At 33.2% G+C, this 27832-nt stretch overlaps 1 protein-coding gene across 4 annotated transcripts; it reads left to right on the top strand.

Annotated features, from left to right (window-relative positions):
- The first annotated feature begins 230 nt into the window (after window positions 1-230).
- On the top strand, window positions 231-25181 carry LOC130625892 (SRSF protein kinase 3-like). Of its 4 annotated transcripts, none has more exons than XM_057441018.1 (15): window positions 231-376; window positions 7509-7596; window positions 19185-19315; window positions 19702-19810; window positions 19921-20008; window positions 20400-20487; window positions 20970-21076; window positions 21537-22251; window positions 22338-22412; window positions 22557-22624; window positions 22967-23074; window positions 23460-23529; window positions 23669-23761; window positions 24285-24318; window positions 24584-25181. In XM_057441018.1, the coding sequence occupies exons 1-15, from the start codon at window positions 346-348 to the stop codon at window positions 24735-24737; spliced, it is 1959 nt and encodes a 652-aa protein (XP_057297001.1). In that variant the 5' UTR covers window positions 231-345; the 3' UTR covers window positions 24738-25181. The 4 variants fall into 4 exon arrangements, with proteins under 4 accessions (XP_057297001.1, XP_057297002.1, XP_057296999.1 ...); XM_057441019.1 differs by lacking the exon at window positions 231-376 and adding an exon at window positions 5644-5755; XM_057441016.1 differs by lacking the exons at window positions 231-376; window positions 7509-7596 and adding an exon at window positions 16635-16946.
- Window positions 25182-27832: the final 2651 nt, after the last annotated feature.

Raw genomic sequence — 27832 nt, 5'->3', positions numbered from 1 at the left:
CTTTGTCAATTTGTGAAATATAACAACACGGACTTTTTCAAAGAAATCACTGCATTTTTGTCAAGTTTTTTTCGTAGCCCTGGTATTTTGTGAAAAGAAAGACCCTCGTCCCTGACCTTCTGCTGTAATATATTTTTGGCGCCATTCATTCTTCCCCCGAAATAGGTTGCGTGGTATGGTGTAAAGGCTGCGCTTGTCCGTAAAATGAGGGCAATGGATCAGTTGGGGACAATTTTAACTAGCCTCTGGCCCCAGGTTTTGTCCGAAAAAACCCACAGGCATCACACGGCAGGACTTGTTTTTTGAATACGCATGCGTGCATGGTACTGTACATGAAAAAACAACATGGAAGACGTAAAAGGACAACAGAGAAAAGGTATTTTTTTCCTATTATTTTTACTGGCTTTTAATTAACAAAAACTTGTATTTCTTACGTTTAATGGCTTGCTAACTTGCCAGTATACATCTAGCAAAGTTAATCTGATGTATGTAATAAAATTCACATGATTGCTATTAACTTATAGGATATGCTACCAGGAATAAATTTTCCAGATTCTGTTTATATGGTCAGGCATTTTTATTCTACAACTTTTTTACTCTAGCAGGAACTGTTGCAATTTAGACAGGAACCTGTTGTATTTGACCATCAATTTTCCTTGGAAACAGACTTTGTTTAGGCAGACATCACAAATTCAGCGATTCGGTTCAGCTTTTTGTTGCGTAGTAATGATTGACATTTTGCTCAAATGATGAATAACATTTATGCTACATCCGCCATTTTTAAAATTTTGCAGGGTGAAAACAAACCTAGTTCGTAGGATGGAGAATGCTAAAAAATGTGGAAATAAAAGAATAATTAGCTAACGAAAGGTAACCACAATAAAAATCTGTCTGGAAATGATGCTTAGCTATCTAGATTTTGCTCCAAAAAATTATCTTTGCTCAAAATGTGTCTAGCTAGCACTGCACTCTCTTAGATAGATAGATGTGCATATTTTACATGGCTAGCCTCACAAATATCGAGGGATATACCCTGTCTATTATTTCCAGGAGGGGCCATGGCTTAGATGGAGAGTCCTAGAGTATTTAATGCTCATTTTGAGCGACGCAGACCTAATTAGGGCCCGCGCTCTACTAGACAACTCCCGGCAACATCCAACAGCCCACACAGTGTGCCATCTTCCCAATTTCCCTCACATGGCTTGGGTTAACCCGGGGCTATGGTAACATTCACTCGCCCATGTTGAATCGCCGTCAAGAGGAATCGAACCCCGGTCTCCCGCACAGAGTACGAGAGCTATAACCACTAATCTACGGCGCCACACCTAAAAAAAACTTTCACCTCCAAAAAAATTGTTATGACGTCAAACCGAATCGCCGAATATTTGGTGTTAGAGAACCATTTGATTGCAATTCTTGACATGCCTTCTTGACAACCTTGTTTGAGCAGGACCATAGGATCAATGACTTTTCAAGCATCACATTGCACAAAAAGTGTGCACAAACGCTGGAACAAAAGATATAAACAACAAACCAATGTGATTACTGAGACAGCAAACACGCACGAATTTCCTTGGAAGCCTACTTTTGGAAAAAGTAAAAGGCTGCATGACTTTTTGTATAAATCACACCATTGCTTTGCCGGCGTGCGATTGCATATGCACGTCCACAGATTTGTTTAGGTGTGCAATTAATGGCACCTGCAAATCTTTGTTTTCTTATGTCTCCAAAAAATTTCTCAATTTATCGAAATTACGAAATAGCAAATTAAGAAATCAGAGAAAGATTTAAGAAGGCTTTGTATCCTTTATCGTTAACTTAAATCTTTTTTATATCTATATCTGTAGAAAATCATGTAGTTAAAAAATGCATATTTGTATGAATTTGCTAAAGAGACAATAGTTATTCTAAGAAATAAACAGGGTTCGAATTAGAAAACCATCTAAATGTGGCCTTTGAACACCTTAGATCAATTACCATTTTTCTACCGCCGTTCTTCGTTCCTAAGTTTTTAAAATGCGATCTAATAAAGCATTTTTATTGCCGATTTTCGTTCTTAACTTTTTAAAATGCAATCTAAAACAGCATTTCTATCGCCGTTCTTTGTTCTCGCAAAAATCGCATTTTGACTCGCAATTTGTGAATTGTGAACTGCTAATTCGAACACTGGTTAAAACAGAAACATAAATAAGTAACAAGGCATGCCAGTAATAATAATTTGATCTAAATCTATTTTTAGATCTTTTATCTTTCTTGTCATAATAATATGAACAACCTGTTCTGAACTCCATCGACAGCACTTCTAAGACTAGAACAAACAACAAAGGACTAAGTACAGAACCCTGATGTACACCAACATTTACACTAAATTCATCACTAAGTGAATCGTTAATCCTGATAGGACTCCTAGCATTGCTGTACATTTGTGGCGCTGTAAATTAGTGGTTATAGCTCTCGTACTCTGTGCGGGAGACCGAAGTTCGATTCAACATGGGCGAGTGAATTTTACCATAGCCCTGGGTTGACCCAAGCCATGTGAGGGAAATCATGAAGATGGCTTCATGTGTAACACGTTGGATGTTCCTGGGAGTTCTCTGGTAGAGCGCGGGCCTTAATTGGGGCTGCATAGCTCAAAATTAGCATTAAATACTCTAGGATTCTCCATCTAAACCATGGCCCTTCCTGGAAATAATAGACAGGGTGTATCCCTTGATATTAGGGAGGCTAGCCATGTAAAATATGCACATCTATCTATCTCATAGATTGTACCATCGTAACTAGCCACTCATCCACACCTAATTTTCTCATAGCCCACCAAATGACTTTACGTGGCACTCTATCAAAAGCTTTCTCTAAATATACAAAGGCAAAATAGAGATTCTTTCTCTTTCCTAAATACTTTTCCTGAAGCTGTTTGAGTAAAAATATTGCATCTGTAGTGCCACGCCCTGGAACAAAACCAAATTGCATCTTATCTATATCAATTCTTTCTTTAAGTAACTTATCAATCACTCTTTCAATAACTTTCATTACTTGATCAACCAACTTCAAACCTCTATAGTTACCTCTTTCTAATGCATCACCCTTGCCCTTGAAACAATTCACTATTACACTCAACTGCCACTCACTTGGAATAGCACCATCCTTTATAATCTGGTTAGCAAGACTTGTAGTAAGCTCAACTCCAATATATCCAGATGTTTTTACCATCTCTGCAACAATACCTGATACTCCTGCAGCCTTGTTAATCTTCCATTTCCTAATAGCCTCCACTACCCATTCTGTCTTGATCTGCATAGCTGGCTCTTCTACAACATCATAATCAGACAAATTATCCTCATCCCAATTAAACTCAGTGTTAAGCAACCTTTGATAATAATTCTTCCAAGCTACCCTTTTCTCCTCCTCTGTGCTAGCCAAAATACCTTTATCACTACGTATACACTTCTCACCTATAACATCTTGATTAGTCTTCTTCATTTGCTTTGAATACCTTGAATACCTCTTTGCGCTGGTCTTCCCTTCTTAACACATCTGCAAATCTGTTTCTCTCTGCTTCTGATTTTGCCTTATACACTGCTGTACGAGCACAGAAAATATTTACTTAGCTTCTAAGTAAATATTTTCACTACAACCTGACTTCCACTCTTTTCAAAGTTTCCTCTTTTCCTTTATACACTGGTCAAACTCATTATTCCACCACCAGGACTGTCCATGTCTAGCTAGTCCTTTCCTCCACTCACAGGTATCATCAGAAGCTTCTAGAAGACATTTCTTAAAAGTAGTCCAAGTACTTTCAGCATTGTCACTATCACATTGACCATTGTGGGCTAACTGCTGAACCTTTGCACTAAATTGTCTTGCTACAATCTCTTCCTTCATCTTTCAGACTTTACGATGGGGCCTGTACTTTCTCTTGGCTTCTTAAATACTCTTCAAGATAATATCAAAAACCAGCAACCTATACTGGGAAACACACTATTCCCCTGATATAACTTTACGTCCTTCACCACTTTCTTGTCTTACTTTCTAACCAGAAAGTAATCTGTCCTGACTCATATGTTATCAGCCTACTCTGTCTTTTACTGAATGATGTGTTGCAATCCACCATGTCCGTTGCCATTCCAAACTAAAGCAATCTCTCCCCTTCCTTATTTCTGGTCCCAAATCAATAGCCTCCATGCACACCTCTATAACCTTCAGATGACTTCCCAACATGACCATTAAAGTCGCTGCCCACCATGACAGTTCAGTGTCTCCAAACTTTGATGTGACTGCTATTAACTCATCATGATTAACAGGTATAAATTCCTGAAGGAACTTAAAACATGTGAGCATGAGTGTGTAGCTCTGGCCAGCTGCCTAACAAGATATTTCGACACTTTGGAGCTAGCAAGTTAATTTAATAGATATCCTGTTTAGTTGTACCCTGGATAACTAAAATGTCATATTGGTTTTTTGTCCCCCTTAGGTTTTGACAAGCCAATAGTCCACTAAGTTGTACCATGGATAGCAAAGACACTTGGCCCTTTTTTAGGTATCAGTTTTTCTGTCCCTTTAAAGTTAATCAGACACTAAGAAAAATATTCGAATTTAAAATGGAATTCTTGCGAACTTTATTAAAATGACACGATTTCCTTAGAGCATTTATTCTTCAACTTCAACATGACGTTTTGCAGCATAAAGTAACATAAAATACAATCATATGTAATTGTTGGATATATTATGAACCCTGAAAACAAAAAGGCGAAACTTCTTAATGCATTTATAGATTTCACTTTTATACTTTTCAAGAAAGTCTGAGTTAATATGGCTTCCAATATCTCAAACATCAGTTACTACACCCATGAGAAATTCTTCAACATGTTATTATGTTATTAAAGAAGGGCAATTATTTGCTGACACTTAAAATGTCAAATTACAAGAGCTGAACATTCAATTACTTTATTTCTAGAACAAATTTTAACACTTTGCTTAAAGTTTCTTGTAGATAATTACAAGTTATTTCCAGTCTTTGCATAAATTCACATAAAGAAATAATAAAAATAACCAAATGTCCAATGTTTCCCAATTGTTGAGTAAGTTCTAAAATAAGGACTTCATAGAACTTTAAAGGCCAATAGCAAAAGCTCTGCGAGCTATGGGACCTAAAAATTGGGCATGCACATGTCTGATATGAAAATCCAGTAAGTTTTATGTAGCATAGCGAAAATAGTTTTAAAAAGTGGGGGAACTGAAAATAGTTAAGCATAAAGTACCCTCTTGTGTGATTATTACTATTTTGTGTTGTATATGAATAAAAACTAATTTATTTCCTAATTCTTGGTACATAAACTCTGTGCAAGCCAACAAGTTTTACTTCACAGCAATATTTTGTAAGAGATTTATCTGGGCCTTTGATTTTATTTCTGTTTATCAAAATGTTGTTTGAAAGAAGCCTTAATATTTCTAAAAAAGCAAAGAAAATATACTGTTACTAAACCCTGCATTTAAGAACAAAAATAACTCCTGTTTTAACATGCTTTAACATGTTTTAAATGCATTATGTATATCTTGTATTTAAATTCTAAATGCATAAATATATAGCTTTATTAATTAACCATAAAATCAAGCGCATATTTTAATTATAATATTAATTAAAGACGAGCTGTAGGTGGATTTTTTAGTAAAGCAAAAGGAGAAAACGTTAATTTTTGTTTAAAAATTGTTTTGTTTCTTCAAGAAATCATGAAAGAAAACAAATTTAGAAGAAAAGGTAAAAGGAGGGAAACAAACTATTTTTAAATTTTCTGCTGAAGAGTTAAATGCAACAGATATATACATTGTATAAAGCAAAGTTTAGCATTTAAATAAATATTTGCTTGTGTCAAACTTATTGCATTATGCTCATGTGTACAGAACATAAAAAATAATAGTTTTGCAAATTACTACTACAGGCCTTGCCATGAGCAAATAACCTCCCGAGCAATTAATTGCTCGCGTCAGAGTGTCTACGCGAGCAATTTTGCTTGCCATATTTTTCGCTAAAAAAACTTTACATTTAGTCTCTTTTTCAGGAGAGGCGTGCGCCTTGGCACACACCTAAATTGTTTTGGGGGTGTGATTAAAAGTCCGCCACATTTCCAGTTTGGTAGGACATGTCCGTAGCTCGTTTTAAACTTTCGTCGGTTAAAACGTCCGATAGATTTCCGTCTTGGTCGAACACTTTTAGATCTCAGAATTATTGAATAGTCCTGGTCCTTTAAATCCACAAGCAAGCCTATTCATAGCCAACCTGACCATCCTAGCTAATTCACCCACTCCTGACTTAGTTAAAAAACTACGTAGACATAAATCTCTTTTGCTCGGCCCCTTCGTCGTTGGTAACCAGGTCTTACATAAAAAATCCAGCCATGCGGTTCTTAACTAATGCGGAGGTGAACGCCGACGGAGCACTGATGACGCAAGTCTGCAAAACTGCACTTACAGGCGGAACAGACAATTTATCATGGATTTAATTGTAGATAATTTCTTCATTTGATGAAACAATTGGAAACCATAGCAGGTCCAAATTTAATGGATTATTTTCTTTATGCCGCAACTGTTATTCAAACAATTTTAAAAACGAAACCCGCATGCAGTGTAATTTTTTTTTCTGTATAAATTTTATGTACCTGACGTGTACCTTAAGAAGAGATTTTATTTATTAGTTTTATTTAAACCACGCGGATAAAGATTTTTTTTTTAATTTGAAAACGAAGCATATTTTTTCCTATTTGCTTGTTATGACCTGAAAAATAAACATTAAATACCATTTTGGACAAGTATAAAAGGAAGTTAAGATTGAGAGAGTCGCTATACCAGTAGACGCTCGATCATGTTTGGGGTTCACAATTAAAAACGTCCCCCACTTTTCTACTGCAAAATAAATGTGCAACAAAGATTAACCTTAATGCCCGTATCGCACGTGTTTTATAAAATGGCGAATGAACTGTTGTACGATGGGTGAAAAATAATCACACCAAATATCTTTTCATTTTCACTTAAAAGACCAATCAATTCTTCAGAAAAACTTATCTCAAAATGGTAATTTTTACGCGAACAATAGAATGCTCAGGTAACGAGCATTTACTTGAGCACTACGCGGGCGCAAGCAATTGCTCGCGACTCATGGCAAGGCCTGTACTACCTGTTGCAAAAAAAGTTAGTTAAAAATAAAATGTTTTATATTCTGTCATATTTTTTATTTGTACATATAATAATACAAAATTAAAAACAAAATAGACTTTAAATTATCTAAATTGTTTTGTTTAATCTGTCTGTCTTTCAGTGGCAGTCTGTCAATTGCGATTGGAGAATTCCTGTGTATTTATCTGCTGGTTAAGGACTAGTAGTTTAAATTTTATTTGTCCTATTTTGTGTATCCTTAAGAAAAGTAGCAACTTAGCATCCAATTTGAAATAATAGACTGATGATCATGTTTGAGCTGTGTATTGCATTCTAATCTTATTCTTCCTTTTTTCATTTAGTCCTGGTTCAGCGTGCAAAAAAGAGAAGGAACAAAAATAAACGGAAACATGGTGGACAAAGAAAGTCGAATGCTCTACACCAAGACAGGTAAAATAATTTACATTTTAACCTGTGAATCTATCATATTCACATTCAAATGATCTTATATTTAGAATATCTTTAATCAAGTTAGTAAAGTTAATTCTAAAGTATATTATACGCTTGATACAGGTTGTCAGTACAACACCATGACATGACATGAGTAATAGTATTTTATGGTCAGAAAATTCAGCGTAAATTACATGTTTACGGTAGCATAATTTCTGAAAGAAACTTAAAACAGGTTCCATAAGGTTAACAAACTAGCTTCATAAACAGCGAAGCACAATTGTTTTTTTTTAGTGGTTTTTTGGTTTAAACTACCCAAGCTGATGTAAGCGTGTGCAAATTGAGTTCTTGATTAAGTCAGTGCTAGTATATACTAAAAATATAAATTGGGGATGTCTTTTGTTATTATTTTATTACAACTTGTGTTTGCCTTGGTTTAGGCACTCTTAACATTTTAATCCAATGGAAATAAAGTCTAAATGTGGTGCTGAGTGTTATGTTATATAATATATAGGTTTTGTTTATTAGTATTAAGTAACTCAAAGTCTAACTTTGATTTTTTACAACTGAATAGGGGTTATCAAAAATTAAATACGATTTTGTGCTCCTAAAGAAATTCTTTGTTTCTTGTATTCTCAAGGGGTTCTTATTGGGAAAAACCAGTTGGTGTGCTAACAATGCTAAATGTTCTACCCGGTGTAATATTGTAGCTCCTTTTGGTATGTAAGACATTCAAAAAAAGCACACCCTACCTTATCAGGCCTGGAAATTCGGCGGAAACGTTTGTTTCGTTTCTGCGACGTTTCCTTGGACAATATTTCAAATTATAATAATTTTGTATTATAATATATATTTATATCATATCTTACTACTATGGAGTAGGTCTTGTCACTAACCAGGGACATTATGAAATGGTTCTCCACTTATTTATCAGTTAAAGCTAATTGTTACCGTGGTTAACATATCGTTTCCGCAAGTTCTACTTCGCGTACACGAAAAAATGTTTAGATCGTTTCCATCAGCTTTAAAGCACGGTAACGATCGATCGTTTCCATAGACTCCACAAATTTCCAGGCCTGCTTATAAATTTTTAAAATTTTTTTTCAAAGAAATAAGTTTGTTTTCTAAAAAGGCTAACTGAGATATGACTTGGAATAAAATTATACATTTCATTTTGGCTGTTATAATATAGACTAGTTAACGTATGGAAAAACCTACATAATCACCTGTCACCATAATGTATTCCTCTGCAGGGTGCTGGAATGGTTCAGTGTTTAAATTATGTACCTGTGCCTCACACATAAGTGGGGCTCTTTCTACACGTTAATGGTATGTTACAAATTTAGTAGAGTCCTTAACAGCAATATTGACGTTTAATATCTGTTTAAAAAAAAAACCTCTCATACAACTTCGACTGAAATAAAAGCACAAGTGCACAAGTCAGCAGAGTAAGAACAATCGTGGGCGACATTGGCTGATTGCTTTCTGCAGTTAAACTAAAATTAATCATTTTAAAGAAGAACTAACAATTGATTAAAAGTTGTGTTAAAAAGTGTTGTGAGTATAAACTGTGTTAGTTTTTTTATATTTATTAGCTCTGGTCCTCAAGATATTAAGGTACTAAGTAGTCCTACTTTCTGTTCGGTAAAATACTAACTTGTGTGGCGTAAGCTCACAGGGATGTAAACAAATGCATTCTGAATGAACCAAGTGAACCTGCCTCTTGTGATGTCTAAGAGTAATTCCATTTATCATATTTTGAAATAAATAAAAACTAGCTGAATTCCCGCAGAAGAATCAACTGAATCTCTCATTAAACCAATGTAAGGGATACTAAACACAAACATAAAACACAGTTATTTGAATTTTCAAAACTCCCATTTCAACCTCGACCCCAGGCTCTTTGTCTCTTTTATAATAGGATGGCAAAAAGAGAAATAAGACCTGGGGTTGAGGTTGGAAATAATCTGCATTATTATATGTGTGTAACCGCCGAAACAAAACTTTTAAAAATATAAGCATGTGCAACAACAAAATAAATAAATTATTATAAAATAAAAATGGAAAATGTCCAAAAATATCAAAGGTGTCCAACAACCGTTACGTAAAACTTGCTTTGCATTCCAGGATACTAAGCATTAAAAAAATCCAACATTTTTCGTTAAGTCATACAAAATCAGCTATTCAGTATATTGCATACAGCAAACTTTTCAAAATTTTACTCAAAATATAAGAAATTAATAGTTAAAAATACATAAAAGAGAAATATAAAAACTTGAATCATTTGGTATACTGTATATTTACCGAAATATTTCAATCCAAAATATTAAAGGAACAGTTTGCCTTGACCCAAACTTATAATCAAGAAAGTCACGCATAAAATCAAAGAAGATGACAACGCACCTTTTTGGAATTTAAGAATCAAATATATTTCAAACGATCGTAACGTAACAGATGTAAACATATATTTAAGTTTAGGTTTGAGGTTTAGATTTTTTATAACGACATTGACACTGAATCACACAGTCTGTAGTGGTAAAAGCAATAACAACGGAAAAATTACTTTTACAGTTTATGTAAATTATTCTTTAGAAATATAAAAACTTGAATCATTTGGTATACTGTATATTTACTGTTTTTATAATTTTTTTATATATATATATTTTTATATATTTTGTCTGTTTTTATAAGAATAGTGTTTTAGTTTCAGCCTCGATGTTCTCAAATTTTTTGACAAATGCTATCCTCAATATTCTCAATGTGTTCTTAACATTACTCTGGCCTGAAATTATATAAGGCCTTAATAAAATAAAGCATGCTATGAGTTACTATAGCTAGCTAATGTCAATTCTACTACATTTAACGGCCCATTGCTTGGACACTAAAAAGTTCAGTTCGTTTGATGTACAATAAAAAAAGTAAACTTCTAATCAATTTTGTGCATCATACAAATGTTCATATTTAAAAAAACTATCAAGCGTAGACATATTCTTAGGATATTCTGAACTTCTCACCCTTTTTTGACTGTATTCTTACAAAATAATTGCTTAAAGAAAATATTTTACGGAAAAATTTAGCTCTGAAAGAAACAGCTAAAAATCGTTTTACACCCAAAATCATTTCTCTATCAGATAATTTAGACAACACACCTGCTTTTCTTTCTCTTTCTTAGTAAGTCGTTAGCTAGGTTGAATAAAAGTCCAATCAGTTTTTTACTTTGATTACTAAATTTCGCTTCATCCCAAAGAGAACGAATTGAAAATGTATAGCTACAATTGTCGAATGCATTTCCAATCAATTCTTTTTGTGATGTTATATCATACGTTTTTTTTTGTTTTAAAAAATATTTTTGACAACAACATTAACTTCTTCGACAACAACAGTTTGTTTTATACATTTTAGATTCAAATTAAATTCATAATCGAATGCGATACAACCTCGATCCCAGAACACAAAAATGTAAAATATGGAAAAAACATATAAGCTTTAAGCTAACCTCATGATGAGTAAACATTGACATGCTTTGTTTGAAGTAACTTTTTTCAGATTAACTTGAAAAACAGACAGCCTTCTTCGCGTCGGTTTTCTTTTCTCAGTTGATAAACGACTTATTTCCATGAGATACGGCGCGCACATGGTAAACCAGGGTTAAAATTAAATTATTTGTTTTCTCATTTGGCAGTTTACTTTTTTTTTTACTAAATTTTAGCATATAGCCACGTCAAAAGACGTCATAAGAAAGTGACCTGTAAGTTGCGTGTCGTGGACTCACAATTTTACTCAAGCAAGGGAATTAAGATAATGTTTATCATTATAAATATAGTAAATATAGTTTTAGAGTTTTAAACATGAGTTATCAAATTATGTGTATTCAACTTTGTTATAAAATTTTTTAGGTGCTTCATTTAATTTGCTAGAATTGAAAACAAAACTTCAAATATAGCAAAAACGAAATAAAAATAGTGTTCAAGTTTTTCTTTGTTTACCTAGTTTCACATTGTGTTAAATAGTTAAAAATTATTTTTACAATAGCATTGGTTTACTGGAGTTTAACCTCGCAATAAATTATAATCTCTTTTGTAAGAACAAGAAGTGAGTGTATCTTCACAAGTTCTGGTATGTACCCCATCTGACATCAAAAGCGACCATTCTGTAATTATGGCTTTTTGGGACAAAATTTGGAATTTAATAAAATGCAAAAATTTAAAAAATTTTATGCTATGTTGTTTTGGTGATATGTATGAATGTTTTTGTTACATAAAAACATGTATGTAGTTTTTTTCGTGGCTCTCCTTTAAATAAAAACAGCCTACAAGCTTAAAAACGGGAACTGGGGATAAAAAACATTGGAAACAACTTCCTACGTTACATGTGCATTATTCAAGATACAAGATTGTTATTCTTGTCTTCAATAAAAAATACCCAATTGTCCTGTGGGTTGCTGAAACAATCATGAAGACAATTTAATTAATTTACAATTATATTTATTTGGGTCACAAAAGATTTTGCTAATGTTGTATACCTCATAAAAATTCCAAATAATGTAAAAATAAAAATTTTAATTTTAAGTAATTTAAAAATAAAATTATATTTATGAACTGTCTGAAACTTTTTTTTTTAAGTAATTAGATGCAACTGTATGTTATTATGTAACATATTGTGTAATGTGAGTGTTTGTGTGACAGCTTTAATATATATAACGTTTATAGTGTTATTGTTGTCCTTGGTTTTTTTTTATAACTCAAAATGTGTTGCTTTTAATCAAGAAAACTGAAATTTGATACCCCCTCTTTTTCTGCTTTGTTAGCTTGTGATAAAAACCCATTGTGCCTTCTTTTGCTTTTCTCCTTGACACAACGCTTTCTTGCTAATGACCTTAAATTGACAACTTGCGTCTGCACAAAAGATTAGCCTATTGAACTTTGCTTCTTTGTGGTTTTATAATTAAACCTTCATGTTTTTGTTTTCACCTCAGGAGTGTGGTTTAAACAGCTCTTTTTAAACCATCTTAAAAATGGGGTGTTATGTTTCACTTTTATTATATTTTAAATGAAGGTTTTTTTTGAGAATATGTTGGTCTTTTAATCAGTAAAAAAAATGATCAGCTTATTTTGTATTCTCCTTACTATCATTATATTATATATGTTTGGATGTTGTCTTTTTAGCTGTAGTTATTTTTGTTTTATATTAATTAAAGGAATAAATTAAATGTTACGCTGCACATCAACTTTTTTCTAAATACTAACATTAGTTTAAGGTTGAATTCAATTTTTTTAAGATAAGTTAAAAGTTTTTTTTTTACAACATCAGCAATGTTAATGTACACTTAATATTTAAAGTTTTTGTCAAAAATGCTCATTTTTGTGCATCATTTCACCCTCAAATGTTCTGTTGTTACTTCTTTTAAAAAAGTTTTAAAATTATTAATATTTCAGCAATATTTATGTACAAGTGTTTTATAACATTTAGGATCAAGGTCAAAATTACTTGTTTTTGTGCACTTTTTAGTTTTGGATATTCTTATCTGTGTTTTTTTGAAGTTGCAAAATTAGATATTTTAACAAGAAAATGGGCAGCTATAATGACCAGATTTACGATTGGTGATTTTTTCTTAGTAAATGTAGACACGCATCATTTTGTTCTTAATCTAGGCTAAGATTGTTTTTAGTCTATATTATAATACCCGTATGCGTCTGTCTGTCATGCAAAATGGTACCCGCAGTATCGAGACACACAAAATGCAGTTCTAGTTCTTATAAAAAACTTTTATTTTTATCATAAACATTTAATATGTGTTTAATAAAATTTATGATGAATTTTACATAACCTTCAACCAACCTGTGTAAACAATTTAATTGTGTGGAAAATAGTCTGCTTTGCAAAATAGCATGACGTAAAAACATAGCCTGACTACCTCTCCTGTAGCCTATTCTGTATGATTTGCATTCAGATTCTCCCACTGCGAAATTTTACAACCTAATGGTAAATGTTGTGCCTTTTTTAACAAAATATGGGTATTAACAGTGCATTTTGTAGAGTTTTAGTTTGTCACCTATCGAAGCATCGGAAGCAACTCCAAAACAGGAAAATTTCTCAGTGAACATAGATTTTAAAATTTTCGTTATTGCTAAGAAGATTTTGTGTAATAGTAGGTTAAAATATTGAGTGGAACGGATGGATTCGGTAATTTCATTGCTTTCTCATTGATAAACACCTGAACAACATTAGAGAAAATAATTGTTTAGAGAATTTTCAAGTTAAACCCAATTTTTATTGAAAAAGCATTTTTTGAAGAAAAAAGTGCAATAAACAGTTAATATCAAAATAAATCTAGATTATTTTCCAATGTAAAATCTGATGACTACTTTCTTAAATTTCACAAAACGTTTTTAACACTCTTTTAATGTTGCAGTATTGTTTAATGTTTCAAATTTTTATCATAATTCATGCCACTTTTATTTCTTTGAAATCACTTCACAATATTATTACAAGTCAGTTTCTTCAAAGAAACTTAATGTCAAGGGCCTGATTAAAATTTATTGTTGTGATTCAAAGTATACAGATAGACAGTTAATTACTCAAGTGTATTTTAATTTTTGTCATCAGATGAGGTGATTATGTTATGAAAAGGAAAAAAAGCCACATCATTTATGTTGCTTAGTAAGATCAATTATATTTCCATTTGGATAAGGGATGTCATTGACATCATACTGATCAAACAGATTTTGTACTGATGTAATGTTTAGTTTTGGTTGTGTGTGGTTTAATATCACAGCGGGGATTAATAGAAGAAGAGTTGTTGGTGCTGTATATAGCATTGTTTTGATAGATTTTTCGTTGTTGTTTTTTGTGTTATGGATAAATTACATTACCTTCACAGTCAATTTTAGAATAATTTCATGTCCCCTTTTTTTTTCTTATGGCGGGACAAATGTTTTGTTTTTTCGATTCGTTCTAAGAACATAAACAACATACTGGCCATGTTGAATACATATTAAGTAAAAAAAAGCAAGCCTGAAGAAAAGACAAAGTTTTTTTGTTTGTTTTGAAATCACTTGTGAATAGCATAAATTTCGTTTACCTCTTTTTGCCACAAGTGTCAATTTTTATGCTTATAATCCCCTTAAGTCATCAAGTTTGTGAATAAAAATTGTCACTTATCATAGTAAAAGCTTATGTTAGTTAAGTAAACAGAGAATTTACATAAAGCGTTATATAAACACAATTAGTGTTAGAATGGAATTTTGGTTGTGTGTGGAATGTTTTTCTTTTGTTAGAGTTTTCCTTACTGTTTTCTTGTAGGCGAAAGTGTGTGCTTGTGTTTCATGTTAGAGAGTTTCGCTTCGCCCAGAGTGAACTCAAATCAACTTGTTTTCAAACTGTGACTGAGTGGCTTCAAAATATAAGTTTATATAACTGGCATTGGTGATTCGTCATTGTGATCTCCGTCTGCTTTGTTTTGAAAGCTTTAAAATTGATATTTACAAACAATAATTAAGAATAAAGATTTAAATGTTTTTTGTTTTCACTTTGCAGGAAAGTATAAGTTTAAAAAGAAAGTATTAAAAATGGTAGTCAATAAAATGGTTTCATAACCATTTCAGTATCATGTTTAAAGCATATATATTTCAACTAATTAATTTTAAAAGTTTAATTTCTCAAATTAGCCCACCTTAACAAGTTTATGATTTCGTGTATTTTCACTTGCTTATAACCTCTTGATTAAAAATTTATTGCCTTGACAGAAATTTGTGAATTAGTTAAATTGGATCCACCTGAATGCAAAGTTGCAGCCACAAGGAGGCGACTTTAAAAGAGTGTTGTATTGAAATGCTTTTTTTGAGAGAATACATGGAAATATTTCTGAAGATTTAGACTTTTTTACAATCTTAACTTTAAACAAACACATGGAAATGCTTCTGAAGATTTAGAGTTAGAAAGTCATTTATACAATCCATTTTGGTGATCTGTTTTAATAACTTTAACAAACACAATTTTTTTAACCTATCAAGATTTTATTGTTACTCAATAATTTAAAAGTTCACATTTCTTTACTATTTTTATTTGTGTATATACTTTTGTTTTTAACAAGATATAGAAAATGGGAAAGCTATGAAAGTATTTTTTTCTATGGAATCGAATTTGTTAATAAAATGCATGTCTAGAGAATTTTTCAACAATTTTTGTTGGCTTCCTACTTTCTTGTGTGTGGTGAATTTGTGGTGATGGAGTGTCTTTTTTATTTTAATATTGTTCGAGTAATGTTTTAAAACTTCAATGGATATTGTTACCAGTTTTACAAGTTTAACTATTTTTATTTGTTTTCTTTGTTTTCTTATAAATTCATTTTGTTCTATTTTTTTAGCTTTTATTCATTTAAACTTTTCTTCTATAATATAGAATGAGTAATATTTTATATATACATTGTTGATCTTCAACAAGAGGAAATATTTGTGTTTTTTTAATGGTCATGTAAGAGCATCATGAAATATTTATGTCATCTAAGTACTTGTCGTTTCTATACGTCAACTCACCACATACATGCTACCTACATGTAATGATGTCATCAAACCAACAACAACATAAGAAATTCATGTTGTGGTGACAGAATGCTTTTTTTATTTGTATCAGTAGTTTTCAGCTTTATTCAATTTTTGTACTGTATGGTTTGTGTGTGGGCTTTTTTATATTTGGGGTGGACAGTGATCGAAAATCTGGTATTTTTACATTCGGACAGTCTTTTTAAAGTTTTATGTTACAAAATGGAAAAGGTTTATGTAATAGAATATCTTTGTTCAAATAATTTCAAGTTTTGCATCAATTTGTTAAAACGCTGTAAAGAAATTACCTATATGCTTGATCCAACAGACACTAATTTGCTTGTCTATACATTATAATTAGCATAGAGTTTATAATTAGACGTCTCACTCCTTCTTCACTCCTACAAATATCTTGTAATTTTTGTCGCACTGCAACAAAAAAAGTTAAAATGATTTTGCTTGCTTCTTGTTTCAAAAGGACTGTTTTAGAGATTATTTTTAATGTTATTTGTCATAGTTTTAAATAAAAAATATAAAATAAAATAAAAACATACAAATTAAACAAAGAAAATACTGACGTATACATTATATTAAATGCTAGACAGACAGTTCCTTGTTGCGTAATAACACAATGGTGAAATTATTGGAAAGAAAGTTTTTCAGAAGACGTAAACGAGCCATTCGAGCTGTACTCCGTGCTTGCTTGCCAGATTTTTTGAATCAGGTTGTGTTGAGCATGCTTGGCTTGATGACCATAGAACCTGTGCTTCAAATTGACTGCGTAAGTGCAAGTGTCAAGTCGAACACGATGTAAGTATTGATACTAAATATTTCAAACTACAGTTGGATTTTCTTTTCGTTCAGTTGTGTGATTCCTTACTAGTTGTTTTTGGTTTCCATGATCATTGCCATATTTGCACCGCCTTCTCATGATCATTGCCATATTTGCATCGCCTTCTCATGATCATTGCCATATTTGCATCGCCTTCTCATGATCATTGCCATATTTGCATCGCCTTCTCACTCAATTTGGTAAAAACTTCGATGTAAAATACTTGATTCAGGCGTTTGCGGGAAAATTTTTAACATGTGTGCAGCAAAATGGACACACTTCTTTATGAAATTTGTAATTTTCTATGCATTTTACGTGTATGAGGGTGTGTGTGCTGCTATCACACATCTCTGTTGAAATAAGCTGGTGTTATTGATCAGAAAGTGTACAGTTGTTAAAAATTTATCGCTGGCTATGGCTAAAAATGTATCGCTGGCTATGGCTAAAAATGTATCGCTGGCTATGGCTAGAAAATGTATCGCTGGCTATGGCTAAAAAATGTATCGCTGGCTATGGCTAAAAAGTGTATCGCTGGCTATGGCTAAAAAATGTATCGCTGGCTATGGCTAAAAAATTTATCGCTGGCTATGGCTAAAAAATTTATCGCTGGCTATGGCTAAAAAATATATCGCTGGCTATGGCTAAAAAATTTATCGCTGGCTATGGCTAAAAAATTTATCGCTGGCTATGGCTAAAAAATGTATCGCTGGCTATGGCTAAAAAATTTATCGCTGGCTATGGCTAAAAAAGTTATTGCTGGCTATGGCTAAAAAATGTATCGCTGGCTATGGCTAAAAAATGTATCGCTGGCTATGGCTAAATGAAGACGTTTCTTCACAGAGAACAGAAAAAAACACAACTGTATGATATGATGTCTCAAAATGTAGATCGGCTTGTAGGTGATACTAAGATGAAGTTTACCTGAAGATGTTACCTTACCTAAAGTGGCATAAAACGTTTTTTTTCTCCATTAAGAAGCTTTGAAATGATACCCGCGAAAAAGAAGTTACATTTGACTAGGTTTTATTTTTTCGAAAGCCAGAATTAAATTGTTGTAAACATATTGACATAAAATTAAAGTTAAAAAATGAGGGAACAGAAGCTATTATAAGGCAGCGTAAAATAAGGTGGAACTTGAATTTTATACTTTACGGAACACGTCTTGTAAACACGACACCAATTCACTTTGGCTAAAAGTTTAGCGTGCCAACTGGCTTTGTCCTGGAATGGCATTCAATAAAATTTAACTTGTACTTCTTTTGTTGTCGCAGTGTAGTGGAAAAGTTTTTACAGATTGCGCTTACCTGCACAACCTATTCCAACTACCATGTTGTGATATTACACCATAGCTAACTTCTACAGCTGAAATTTGTTTACAACACAACCTATTTTCAGGATAGAGACAAAAAAATATTCGCAATTACTCTTTAAATAATTTATAACTATCTAATTTTTCTTCTTTTTGTTATTTTTTTTTTCCAGTTTAGCCTTCCAATGAAAACCTATTTTGTTGGTGTGGTGCAAAAACGATTTAAATTCTAATCTGTTTTTTTTTTTTGATTGGATTTTTTTAAAAGATGAGGTTTACTTGCTGTAAACGTGTTAAGTTTCTCTGACTTTTCATGAAGTTTTGCTGTGTTATCTAATCAATTTGACCTCGGTTGAATCTTCGAGTGGTTTTGTGTGAAAGGAACATAAAAAATGCAAGAAGGTGTATTACGTCATCGCCAGAACACGCAGAACATCTTTTTATCGTGTTTTTTTCTTCCTCTCCAAAAGAATGACAGCCGTTTGAAAAATTGTAACGTTAAAAAACGTGGACGCCGTACAACCAGAACTTTTGTTCCAAAGAAATTGAAAAAAGTCAGGTGATAGATGAATTTTTGAGACTGAATTTTTACGCTCCTTGTTTCAATTTTGTTTGCTTTTCGATCATTCTTTTTATGTTGGTTTTATTTTTTAAAGTTATTTCTTATATAGTTTTAATTTTTATATAGTTTTTATTTTTATATAGTTTTTATTTTTATATAGTTATACAGTTGAGAAAGCGATAAAGTAGATTGAGAAGTTTGTTTTTAATTATTTAATATGTTGTTGTTGTTGTTGTTGTTGTTGTTGTTGTTGTTGTTGTTGTTGTTGTTGTTGTTGTTGTTGTTGTTATCATTGTTTTTCTATGCACTCGATTCGTCTAACCACTACCATGTTTGCATGTTTAGCACACCTGGCTCCAACACCGACGACAATCATCGCCATGAACAGCCTGTCGACAACAGATCAGCTAGTGAAGATGACTACGCGTCTGATTCAGATGAAGAGGAGCAAGAGGACGTCGCTGATTATTGTAAAGGTGGAGTAACTTAGTGTAAATTTCTTATCGTTTTCTTGTGTAAAACACAGCTTTTCCCCGTAAAGCCCGACTTAATGCACATTTTGACTCTGGCCAAAACAACGAACGAAAGCTGTTATTTTTATATATTGCCTGGAGTAGTAATTGTTTTTTCTCTTCTTGTAGCGTTAAGAAAGTGTTAAAGCGAAATAGATATTCACACGACAACCAATATCGTGTTTGCTCCGAAGTAATTTTTTTTCAAAGTCAAGCTTTAATCTACGGTTGTGTTTGTTGAATAAGCTGAATTTTTAAATATCGTGTTGATGTTTGGTGTTTGTTGTTGTTGTTTGTTTTACGTAGATACTAAGAAATTATAATCTATTAATTTTTCTCTTCTTGCACAGGTGGCTACCATGTGGTGAATATAGGTGACTTATTTCAAGGTCGTTATCACGTCATTCGCAAGCTTGGTTGGGGACATTTTTCGACAGTGTGGCTAGCATGGGATTTAACGTGAGTATAAAATTAGGTGCCTTTCTGTTCAGTTGGTTGGTCGAAGCATGAACTTAGTTGAGTACATGTTGTATCAACAATGGTTTTTGAGCAGTATTTTTTCATTTCAGAGACAAGCGGTACGTCGCGTTAAAGATAGTGAAGAGCGCATCTCATTACACTGAAACTGCACTTGACGAAATGAAATTGTTAAGGACGGTAAGATATGCTTGGTGTAAAGGAAGCCTTACTTCTTTCATGTGTTGATGCATGAGTAACTGACGACAAAGCGGGGAAAAGTAAACATAGCCATTTTACTTCAATTGATAGTCTTCCATCTTTTCTGTACACTGCCTAATTTAATGATAATACACTTTTTTTACCAGTTTGTAAGAAACCTTAGGCTCTGAAAGGCTTAATTTTAGGAAACTTTTAAGAAACTTTGACAGGCTGGAAATCTCTAACTTTAGGCAACTTATACATATAACAGAAAAAATACATATAAACATAGCAAATGTTGTTCATATATTCTAAAACTAAGAAAAAGTAGGAAACATTTAAGTTTCAATGTATCAAAATTTTAAGAAACTCCACTTTATACTCACTTTAGGTACACACAGCTGATCCTAGTGATCCTGGCTATCCGCACGTTGTACAACTGTTGGATCATTTCAAAGTGAGAGGAATACACGGAAGCCGTATCTTTTTCCGTAGACTGCCGGTTGTTTTGTTACATACAGCCCTAAATCTAAACTTTTGTAGACATGATTTCGAACGGACCTTTTATGGTGCTTTAAAATAAATAAAAATAGGATTGTAAGGCTTTCATTTTTTACTTCCAAAGTCAAAAAATCTGGGGGGGGGGGGGGGGAAATCGAGGTTAATGTGAAACCGTATTCTAATATTTTTCCTTCAGATTTTAATTCGATCTTCTATTATATGCGTCATAGCGGTCTAATATAAAACTGCCAACACCTAAGATTTTACTTTATACGTTCAATACATATCTTTAAGCAGACAGAAAATTATAACAAAATCTCATATAAAAAAAAAATGTTTTTCTCTGACGACTCTTAACATTTTTCTCGTTGTCATGGTTACTTTTACGTGACGCCATAATGGAGTTTGTAATCATTTAGTAATGGCAGCTTCATGTTTTCTTTAACCCACAACTTTATAGATGTTTGTATGGTGTTCGAGGTGTTGGGACATAATCTCCTTAAATTTATTATCAAATCCAGCTATCGTGGTATATCTCTTCTGATGGCGAAAAATATTATACGTCAGGTAGGAGTTTCGAAATATCTTTACTTGCTTTACTTATACTACTCATATCTTTACTTTACTTGACATTACTTGCAATAAAATGACTTTCAAGTCATGTGACACAGAATGTTGATTGTTTTTGTGTTCACACGTCCAAAAAGTGTAAAGCTGTTTTTCTCCGCCGCCCTTACATTAACGCTGCACCGCGTGTTTTCATAGTTAATTAATTAATAGTTAATTAAACGCCCCAGATTTTTAGAAGCCTAAACTACGGTCCTATTGTTTTGTAAGGAGGTGATAGCGTGAAGTTTCCTCTTTATTTTACTAAGGTATATTAACTGCTAAATTTGCTAACTAAATTCGCAAGCTGGTATTTACAATCCAGACTGTACGCCACACTACTCGGTTGTTGTCTGGTATAGCCTTTTCAGTTTTACGCGGTTACTTATTGACTTTTTGTTTTGTTTTGATATTTTTGCAGACGCTTCTCGGTTTGAATTATCTTCACACGGCATGTAAAGTTATTCACACCGACATCAAACCCGAAAATATTCTTGTTTGCATCAACGAAGAGGAGATACAAAAGTTAGCTGTTGAAGCCACCGCCGCTTCGCAACAAGGAAAAGTATCGAAAGCGCTAGCCGCAACAGCGCCGAGACATATAGTGCAGAAGCAGAGTGAAACCACGACGAAAATGTCGAAAAACAAGAAAAAGAAGCTAAAACAGAAAATTAAAAAACAACTGCAAAAACACCAACAAGAATTGGAAGACGATAACGGTAATAATATTGACGCGAAACTTACGGTAGACAACGAAAATAGTGTTAACAAGGAAAACGGTTGTGTGGATGACGCGGGAAACATGGAAAACGTAAGAGATATTAAGATGGAAGAGTGTAATTCACAGAACGACCGTGTGTTGCCCGAGTCAGAGGAAAAAATGGATACTCTAACGGTTGTGAAAACTATTCCGGAAAATACTGCAAACGAACTTTCGAATACAACCCGAGAGCAACCCATCGCTCCTGCACCTGCGGAGGAGAGCGATTGTAACCGTGACGTCAGAATGATTAGCATTGAGCGCAATGCGGCGGAAGCAAAAGAGTTAACAAATGGTTGTAATCAAGACAGGTCGAGAGATGAGGAACGAAAGGAAAGAACGGGTGTCAGTGATGCGGAAAACCACACCCATAATGGTAGCTAATTTTTACTCAAGTCGAATTTATATACTTTTATACTTTTATACTTTTTGTTATTTTCAATTGTTTTCTTTATTCGGTAGGTATGACCGTGGAAGAAGTTTTAGCTGAGCGACTAAAAATTGATAGCGGAAATCAAGAGAATATGACTAGAAGAGGTGATTGGCTATTTTGTCGTTTGCTCTCCTATTGTACTCGAAGCTGTCTATACATAGTATGATTCCCGGGTTTAACAGTGCCTTCTTTACACATGTTCAATATCTTTTGAATTTGTTAATAAAGTATTTGATTATTTATTTCAGCAACATCTTTTCTCGATAACCCAGATATTCAAGTGAAAATTGCAGACCTTGGGAATGCTTGTTGGGTGGTAAGTTTTTGTATCAATCAGTTAGAAACTACTCAAAATTTTCCGCAGGGAGTCGGTTACTAATGTACTACACGTATTTTTATAAACAACCTGGTGCTTAAGTTGCTCAACAAATGCCTTAAGCTTCTTACCTGTTGCTTAGTAGAAAGTGAAAAAGATATCAAAAATCCTACCAAGAAGTACAGAACTAGATGTTTTCACCTAAATACCAAGCCGAAAAAGTTAAATTGATCACTCGAAATTACTCCACTTCGTAGACACAAAACAAACTTAACCAATACATACCCAGTTCTACTTAAAAGCGATGGCTTCTGATATAACATTGATTTTTTAAATTATTAGGATCACCATTTTACTGATGAAATCCAAACGCGACAGTATCGCAGTATTGAAGTTTTACTTGGTGCTGGATATGGTCCTCCGGCTGACATGTGGAGTACAGCCTGCATGGTAAGTTGACATCTAGATAGTGCATTTCACGACGACTTAAAAAGAAGAGACAGTCTTTTTTATGATTTACCATGTATTTATCCACTGGTTAGGCGATTTTTGTATCATTTACTAATTAATTAACACCCATTTTTACTATTTGGCAAACATTTCAGGCCTTTTTAGACAGTACATCTTACGAATGTGGTAGAAAACACGTCTCCCAAACCTCGATGATTTTCTAACTTTTTATTTTTCATTCACAACCATTGTTATAATGACAAACTCACTAAACTTTTTTATAGCTCCTTTTTCTAAACACGTGACAATTGTTTATTTCTAATGTTAGAAAGGAGGCCTACTTTGTGTTTCTTCTCGTGTTTTTTTTCTACTCCTTAATTTTTAGGCGTTTGAGTTAGTGACAGGTGATTTTCTGTTTGAACCTCATTCCGGTGAAGACTATTCAAGAGATGAAGGTTTGTTTATTTGTTGGTTGGTTTGTTGATCGGTTTGCTGTGTGTGTTCACCGATAGTGAGCAGTACTCTTTTTGTTATGTTTTTATGAAATCACGTATAATTTAAAATGTCTACACTGTAACACTTCTCAATGTCTAGATCACATCGCTTTGATAATCGAACTGTTGGGTCGTGTACCGAGACATGTGGCATTAGGTGGCAAATATTCGAGAGAATTCTTCACCAAAAAAGGTAAGTCGTCTGTGTGGTGGGTAGCGACTAGAAAAAAACATTCCTCAGCTCAAAAGCTACCAAAGTCCTTATCTTATCGTAATTTCGGAGTAAATACTTCAAGAAATAGTTTTGCGGTAACTTTAGGTACTCTTTGACTATGTATACCTTTGCTGTAGCAACTTGAATCGACGGTGTGTTTTTGCTCTCCTTTGCTCCTCCGTTCAGGCGCTCCTTTGGAGCCCGGTCCCCTCTGCTTTAGCAAGGAGGTTTTGAGTTAAAAATGAACAGATCATAAATTTCTCTAGCTAAATATTATATTTTTGCAGGTAATTTTATACATTGAAACAATTTTTTTGTTTTTAATAAAATTCAGTTTTTAACCGAAATTATCAAAGTTCTTAACTGGCAACAAATTTTGTAATGTTAAGCACAGCCAGTTTCCGTGTTGGTGAGCAACGCATTTCATAGCCTCGTAACGCATTTTATAGCCTCGTAATGCATTTCATAGCCTCGTAACGAAAATGTCATATTTCTTTTTTAGGAGAACTTAGACACATTAAAAAGCTGAAACCCTGGTAAGTATTTAGGTTAGAAGACATATGGTTTTCAACCTGAAATCTCAGCCTGACATTCTTATAAAGCATATTTTTATAAAAGAAAAAGCAGGTTTTGGGAATTGTCGATTTTACATGATTTTTTTGCGATATATTACTTTTAGCGAATATGGCCAAAATCCGTTAATGTGTGAAAATTAATACCTGTTAAAATTAGTAACATTAAGGTTTAAGTTGTTTCTTCCTTATTTGTAATGACGGAGAAATGTGTTAACTTTTTGTTTAGGAGTCTAAAAAACGTGCTCATGGAAAAGTATGAATGGGCGGATCAAGATGCTCAAGATTTCTCCGATTTTCTTGTTCCCATGATGAATTTTATCCCAGAAAAACGAGCAACGGCGGCTGAGTGTTTACAACATCCTTGGTTGAACACGTCTTGATAAAACAGGAGTAAAAATCTGGGATACGGAATTAAAGAAAGTTCGAACACGTTTTGGCAAGAGGTTACATTTTCTGCGTCTGTTACAGGGTGGATAGTAAAGATAACAAAATAGACATTGCTGATTGCGTAAAATTCAAATTGATGTTTGTTAGCCCATAGTTAGACCTTGTTGTGTGATGTTGGTTACTTCTGGTGAAGCTTCCCTGTTCTGGTTCTACCTTGTTAGTCCTATGATGTGTCATATTTGCCAGCTTTCCTGTTTTGACTAAATTTTCGCGCATATTTAAAGAAGATAAGTTACGCATCGATACGTTGCAAGACGCGTGTTTTGTTACTACTCGATATATTTGTCATTAGGTTTTTGCTACATGTTCCAGTAGGCTACAGTTGTTTAAATTATTTGAATGTTATGTGCATGCAATGAAATCAGTAGACACATGAAGACGTGTATTTATTGTGTCTTCTCTACACTACACTGGAGATGTTGTAGGCTTGTGTGTCTTACGACAGAAATTCCAGTAATATTGTGTACATCGAAGTGCTCTTTTAGATAGATGTGCTTATTTTGCATGGTTAGCTTCACAAATATCCACGGATACACACTGCCTATTATTTCCAGGAAAGGCCATGGCTTAGATGGGTAGTCCTAGAGTATTTAATGTTCATTTTGCGCTACGCAGTCCAAATTCGGGTCCGCTATCTACCAGACAACTCCCTGCATAATCCAATTACTCACACTGTATACCAGTTCCCCCATTTACCTTGCATCACTTGGGTTAACCCCGAGCTAAGGTAACATGCCCTCCTCCATATTGATTCGCCGCCAATCAAACTCAAGATTTTCCGCACAAGTGCAAGAGTTTTAACCATTGAGTTACGACGCTATTTTTAATAGGTGTTCCATTAGCGACCTTCCCCGAGCTAACGACTAGTATTTTTAAATCATATGGGTGATTTCTTAAAACAGTCTCCTGACTCTTGGTAAGATCTTTTTTAGGCTTCGCTTTTAATTATGCCTGGTTTTCACTGTGCTATGTTTCTTGTAGCACGTGCGTTGATTCGTACTCAGACCTATTTGCTGGCTAAAGGTTGTTACAGAATTTTTTTGACTTTTTATGACTTTGATGCTGTTTTAGGTTAAGCAAACATGATGACTTACAAATCTTTTTCTTTTTCTGACGCAGTTAAAAAAACGTAGAAGATCATCAAAATGTTACTGTACCATGTAAAAATACAAGGCCCTTCGGATGGTTAAAATTAAATTTAATCATCCAAGAACTTTAAAATAGCCCTTAAATGCATTTTTTCGATAAGGTATGTATTTCAAGGCGTAACATTTTCCCAGTTCATTGAATAAGTTAAATTATTAACATAAATTTAAAAAAAACTAAATATGAAAGTTTATAGATTGTTACTTGATAACAAGTAACAACACGATGCATTTTATTTCAATTTTATGACTCTGTGTTTTAGCCTTTGAAATAAGTGACGTCTTTTAGAATTTTCAGAGTGGCTGAGTGCTGGACGAATTTGTTTGACCTAGAACAACATCAAGAACAGTGTGCCTATACTTTTTTTTTCCAACATTGGCATCAGTTATTTATTATATAGGAACTAAATGTCGCGAATTTCGGCAGTTTTTGTAAATTTGTCCCCGCGAAAAAATTAATTCTCGCAAAATTAGAGATTACAACAGTTTTTACTTTGTTGTATAAAAAAGCCCCTGGAAACGGTATAAATAAATAAATTATGAAAAAGTTCGTCAAAAAAATTAAGTTCTCGCAAAAATACTTGAAACATTTGCTGTTTGAAATAAAGTTCCATGTAGGGGCTAGCGGCTTTAAATCCATGCAACAACCCTGAAGACAAGGATGTTTTGTTAAATATCTTGCAACAATTAATGTCTTTGAGGTACGTAATGAACTATAATGACTTTAAAACAATACAGATAGTATATGCGATGCACGCAGTTGCTTTGAAGAAAAGTTGTTAGCAAATTGTAAACTCGTATCATGGTAGCTTTATATTATGTTCCTTTCTTCGTTTCTCAACACGTAGATTTTCAGAAACGAAACCAATCTCGTCCCCACGACTTCTTTTTTATTGTAAACTCGTATCTTCAGTTTTCCAACTGAAATGTAAGCGCTGCATATTATGTTGCTTTCTTCGTTTTTAAACACGTACAATTTCAGGAACAAGACCAATCTCGTCCACAGGACTTCTTTTTTATTGTAAACTCGTATCTTCAGTTCTCCAACTGAAATGTAAGTGCTGCATATTATGTTACTTTCTTCGTTTTTAAAGACGTACAATTTCAGGAACAAGACCAATCTCGTCCACAGGGCTCTTTCTGATCTGTGACTACGTGGAAGACGTTTTTGTGCCAGCGCGGATATTAAAAAATCGAAAAAGAAGGCCTGGGAACGAGATTGGAACGAGACGAGAATTTTATGAACCTTTTTTTTTCCTTGCTATCCTAAAGTGTGGTAAAAAAAATTTAATTGACAAGATAAAGTATATAAAATATGTTTTATTCTTAATATTAATACCTTCCCTACGAAGTTTTACAAAAATTGTCTATTTTTAAATTTTAAAGAAAAACATTTTAAGTTTAAAGAAGTTTTACGTACTGTTTTGTGCTTTTTAAAAGTTTTATTGATTTATTGATTTATTAATTTATTCATACAAGTTTTACTAACAACTGTGAGAAAATTTTAAACAGCCTAAGCATTAGCAATATTAGATAAAAAAAACTTTTTAGGACTACGATTTTTATTAGCATTATTCCGAATATTTAGACAGGATATAGCCACTTCAGTGTTTGAAACACTGTTATCAATGTGGGTCCTGTCTCTCTTTTTCTGATTGTGGCCTATATTTGGGGATTGTGTTAAAATTTGACATTAAACGAAACAACTGTGTGATATTTTTGTTTTTCATAAACTTTCATTGCTCCTATCATAGTCATAAGAAAAAGTAAAAACTTTCAGAGAGCATCCAAGTCTAATTTATATCGTATTGCACATCAGCTAATGTGGAAATGAAATCTGATCAATCCAACTTATCATCTCTGCTCAATACCTTAAATGATCT

Source organism: Hydractinia symbiolongicarpus, chromosome 14 (assembly GCF_029227915.1).
Source record: "Hydractinia symbiolongicarpus strain clone_291-10 chromosome 14, HSymV2.1, whole genome shotgun sequence".
Classification (NCBI taxonomy): Eukaryota; Metazoa; Cnidaria; class Hydrozoa; order Anthoathecata; family Hydractiniidae; genus Hydractinia; species Hydractinia symbiolongicarpus.
Note: the sequence above shows the minus strand (reverse complement) of the source record. Positions and strands in the feature narration are given on the sequence as shown.

What these genes read in the sequence shown, in the direction of transcription:
- LOC130625892 (XM_057441016.1), top strand. Translation starts at nt 16,768, where the DNA reads ATGGTGAAATTATTGGAAAGAAAGTTTTTCAGAAGACGTAAACGAGCC. An exon ending in AAATGAAATTGTTAAGGACG is followed by an intron (nt 20,009 to 20,399) that starts GTAAGATATGCT and finishes TACTCACTTTAG; the next exon opens with GTACACACAGCTGATCCTAG. An exon ending in ATTAAAAAGCTGAAACCCTG is followed by an intron (nt 24,319 to 24,583) that starts GTAAGTATTTAG and finishes CTTTTTGTTTAG; the next exon opens with GAGTCTAAAAAACGTGCTCA.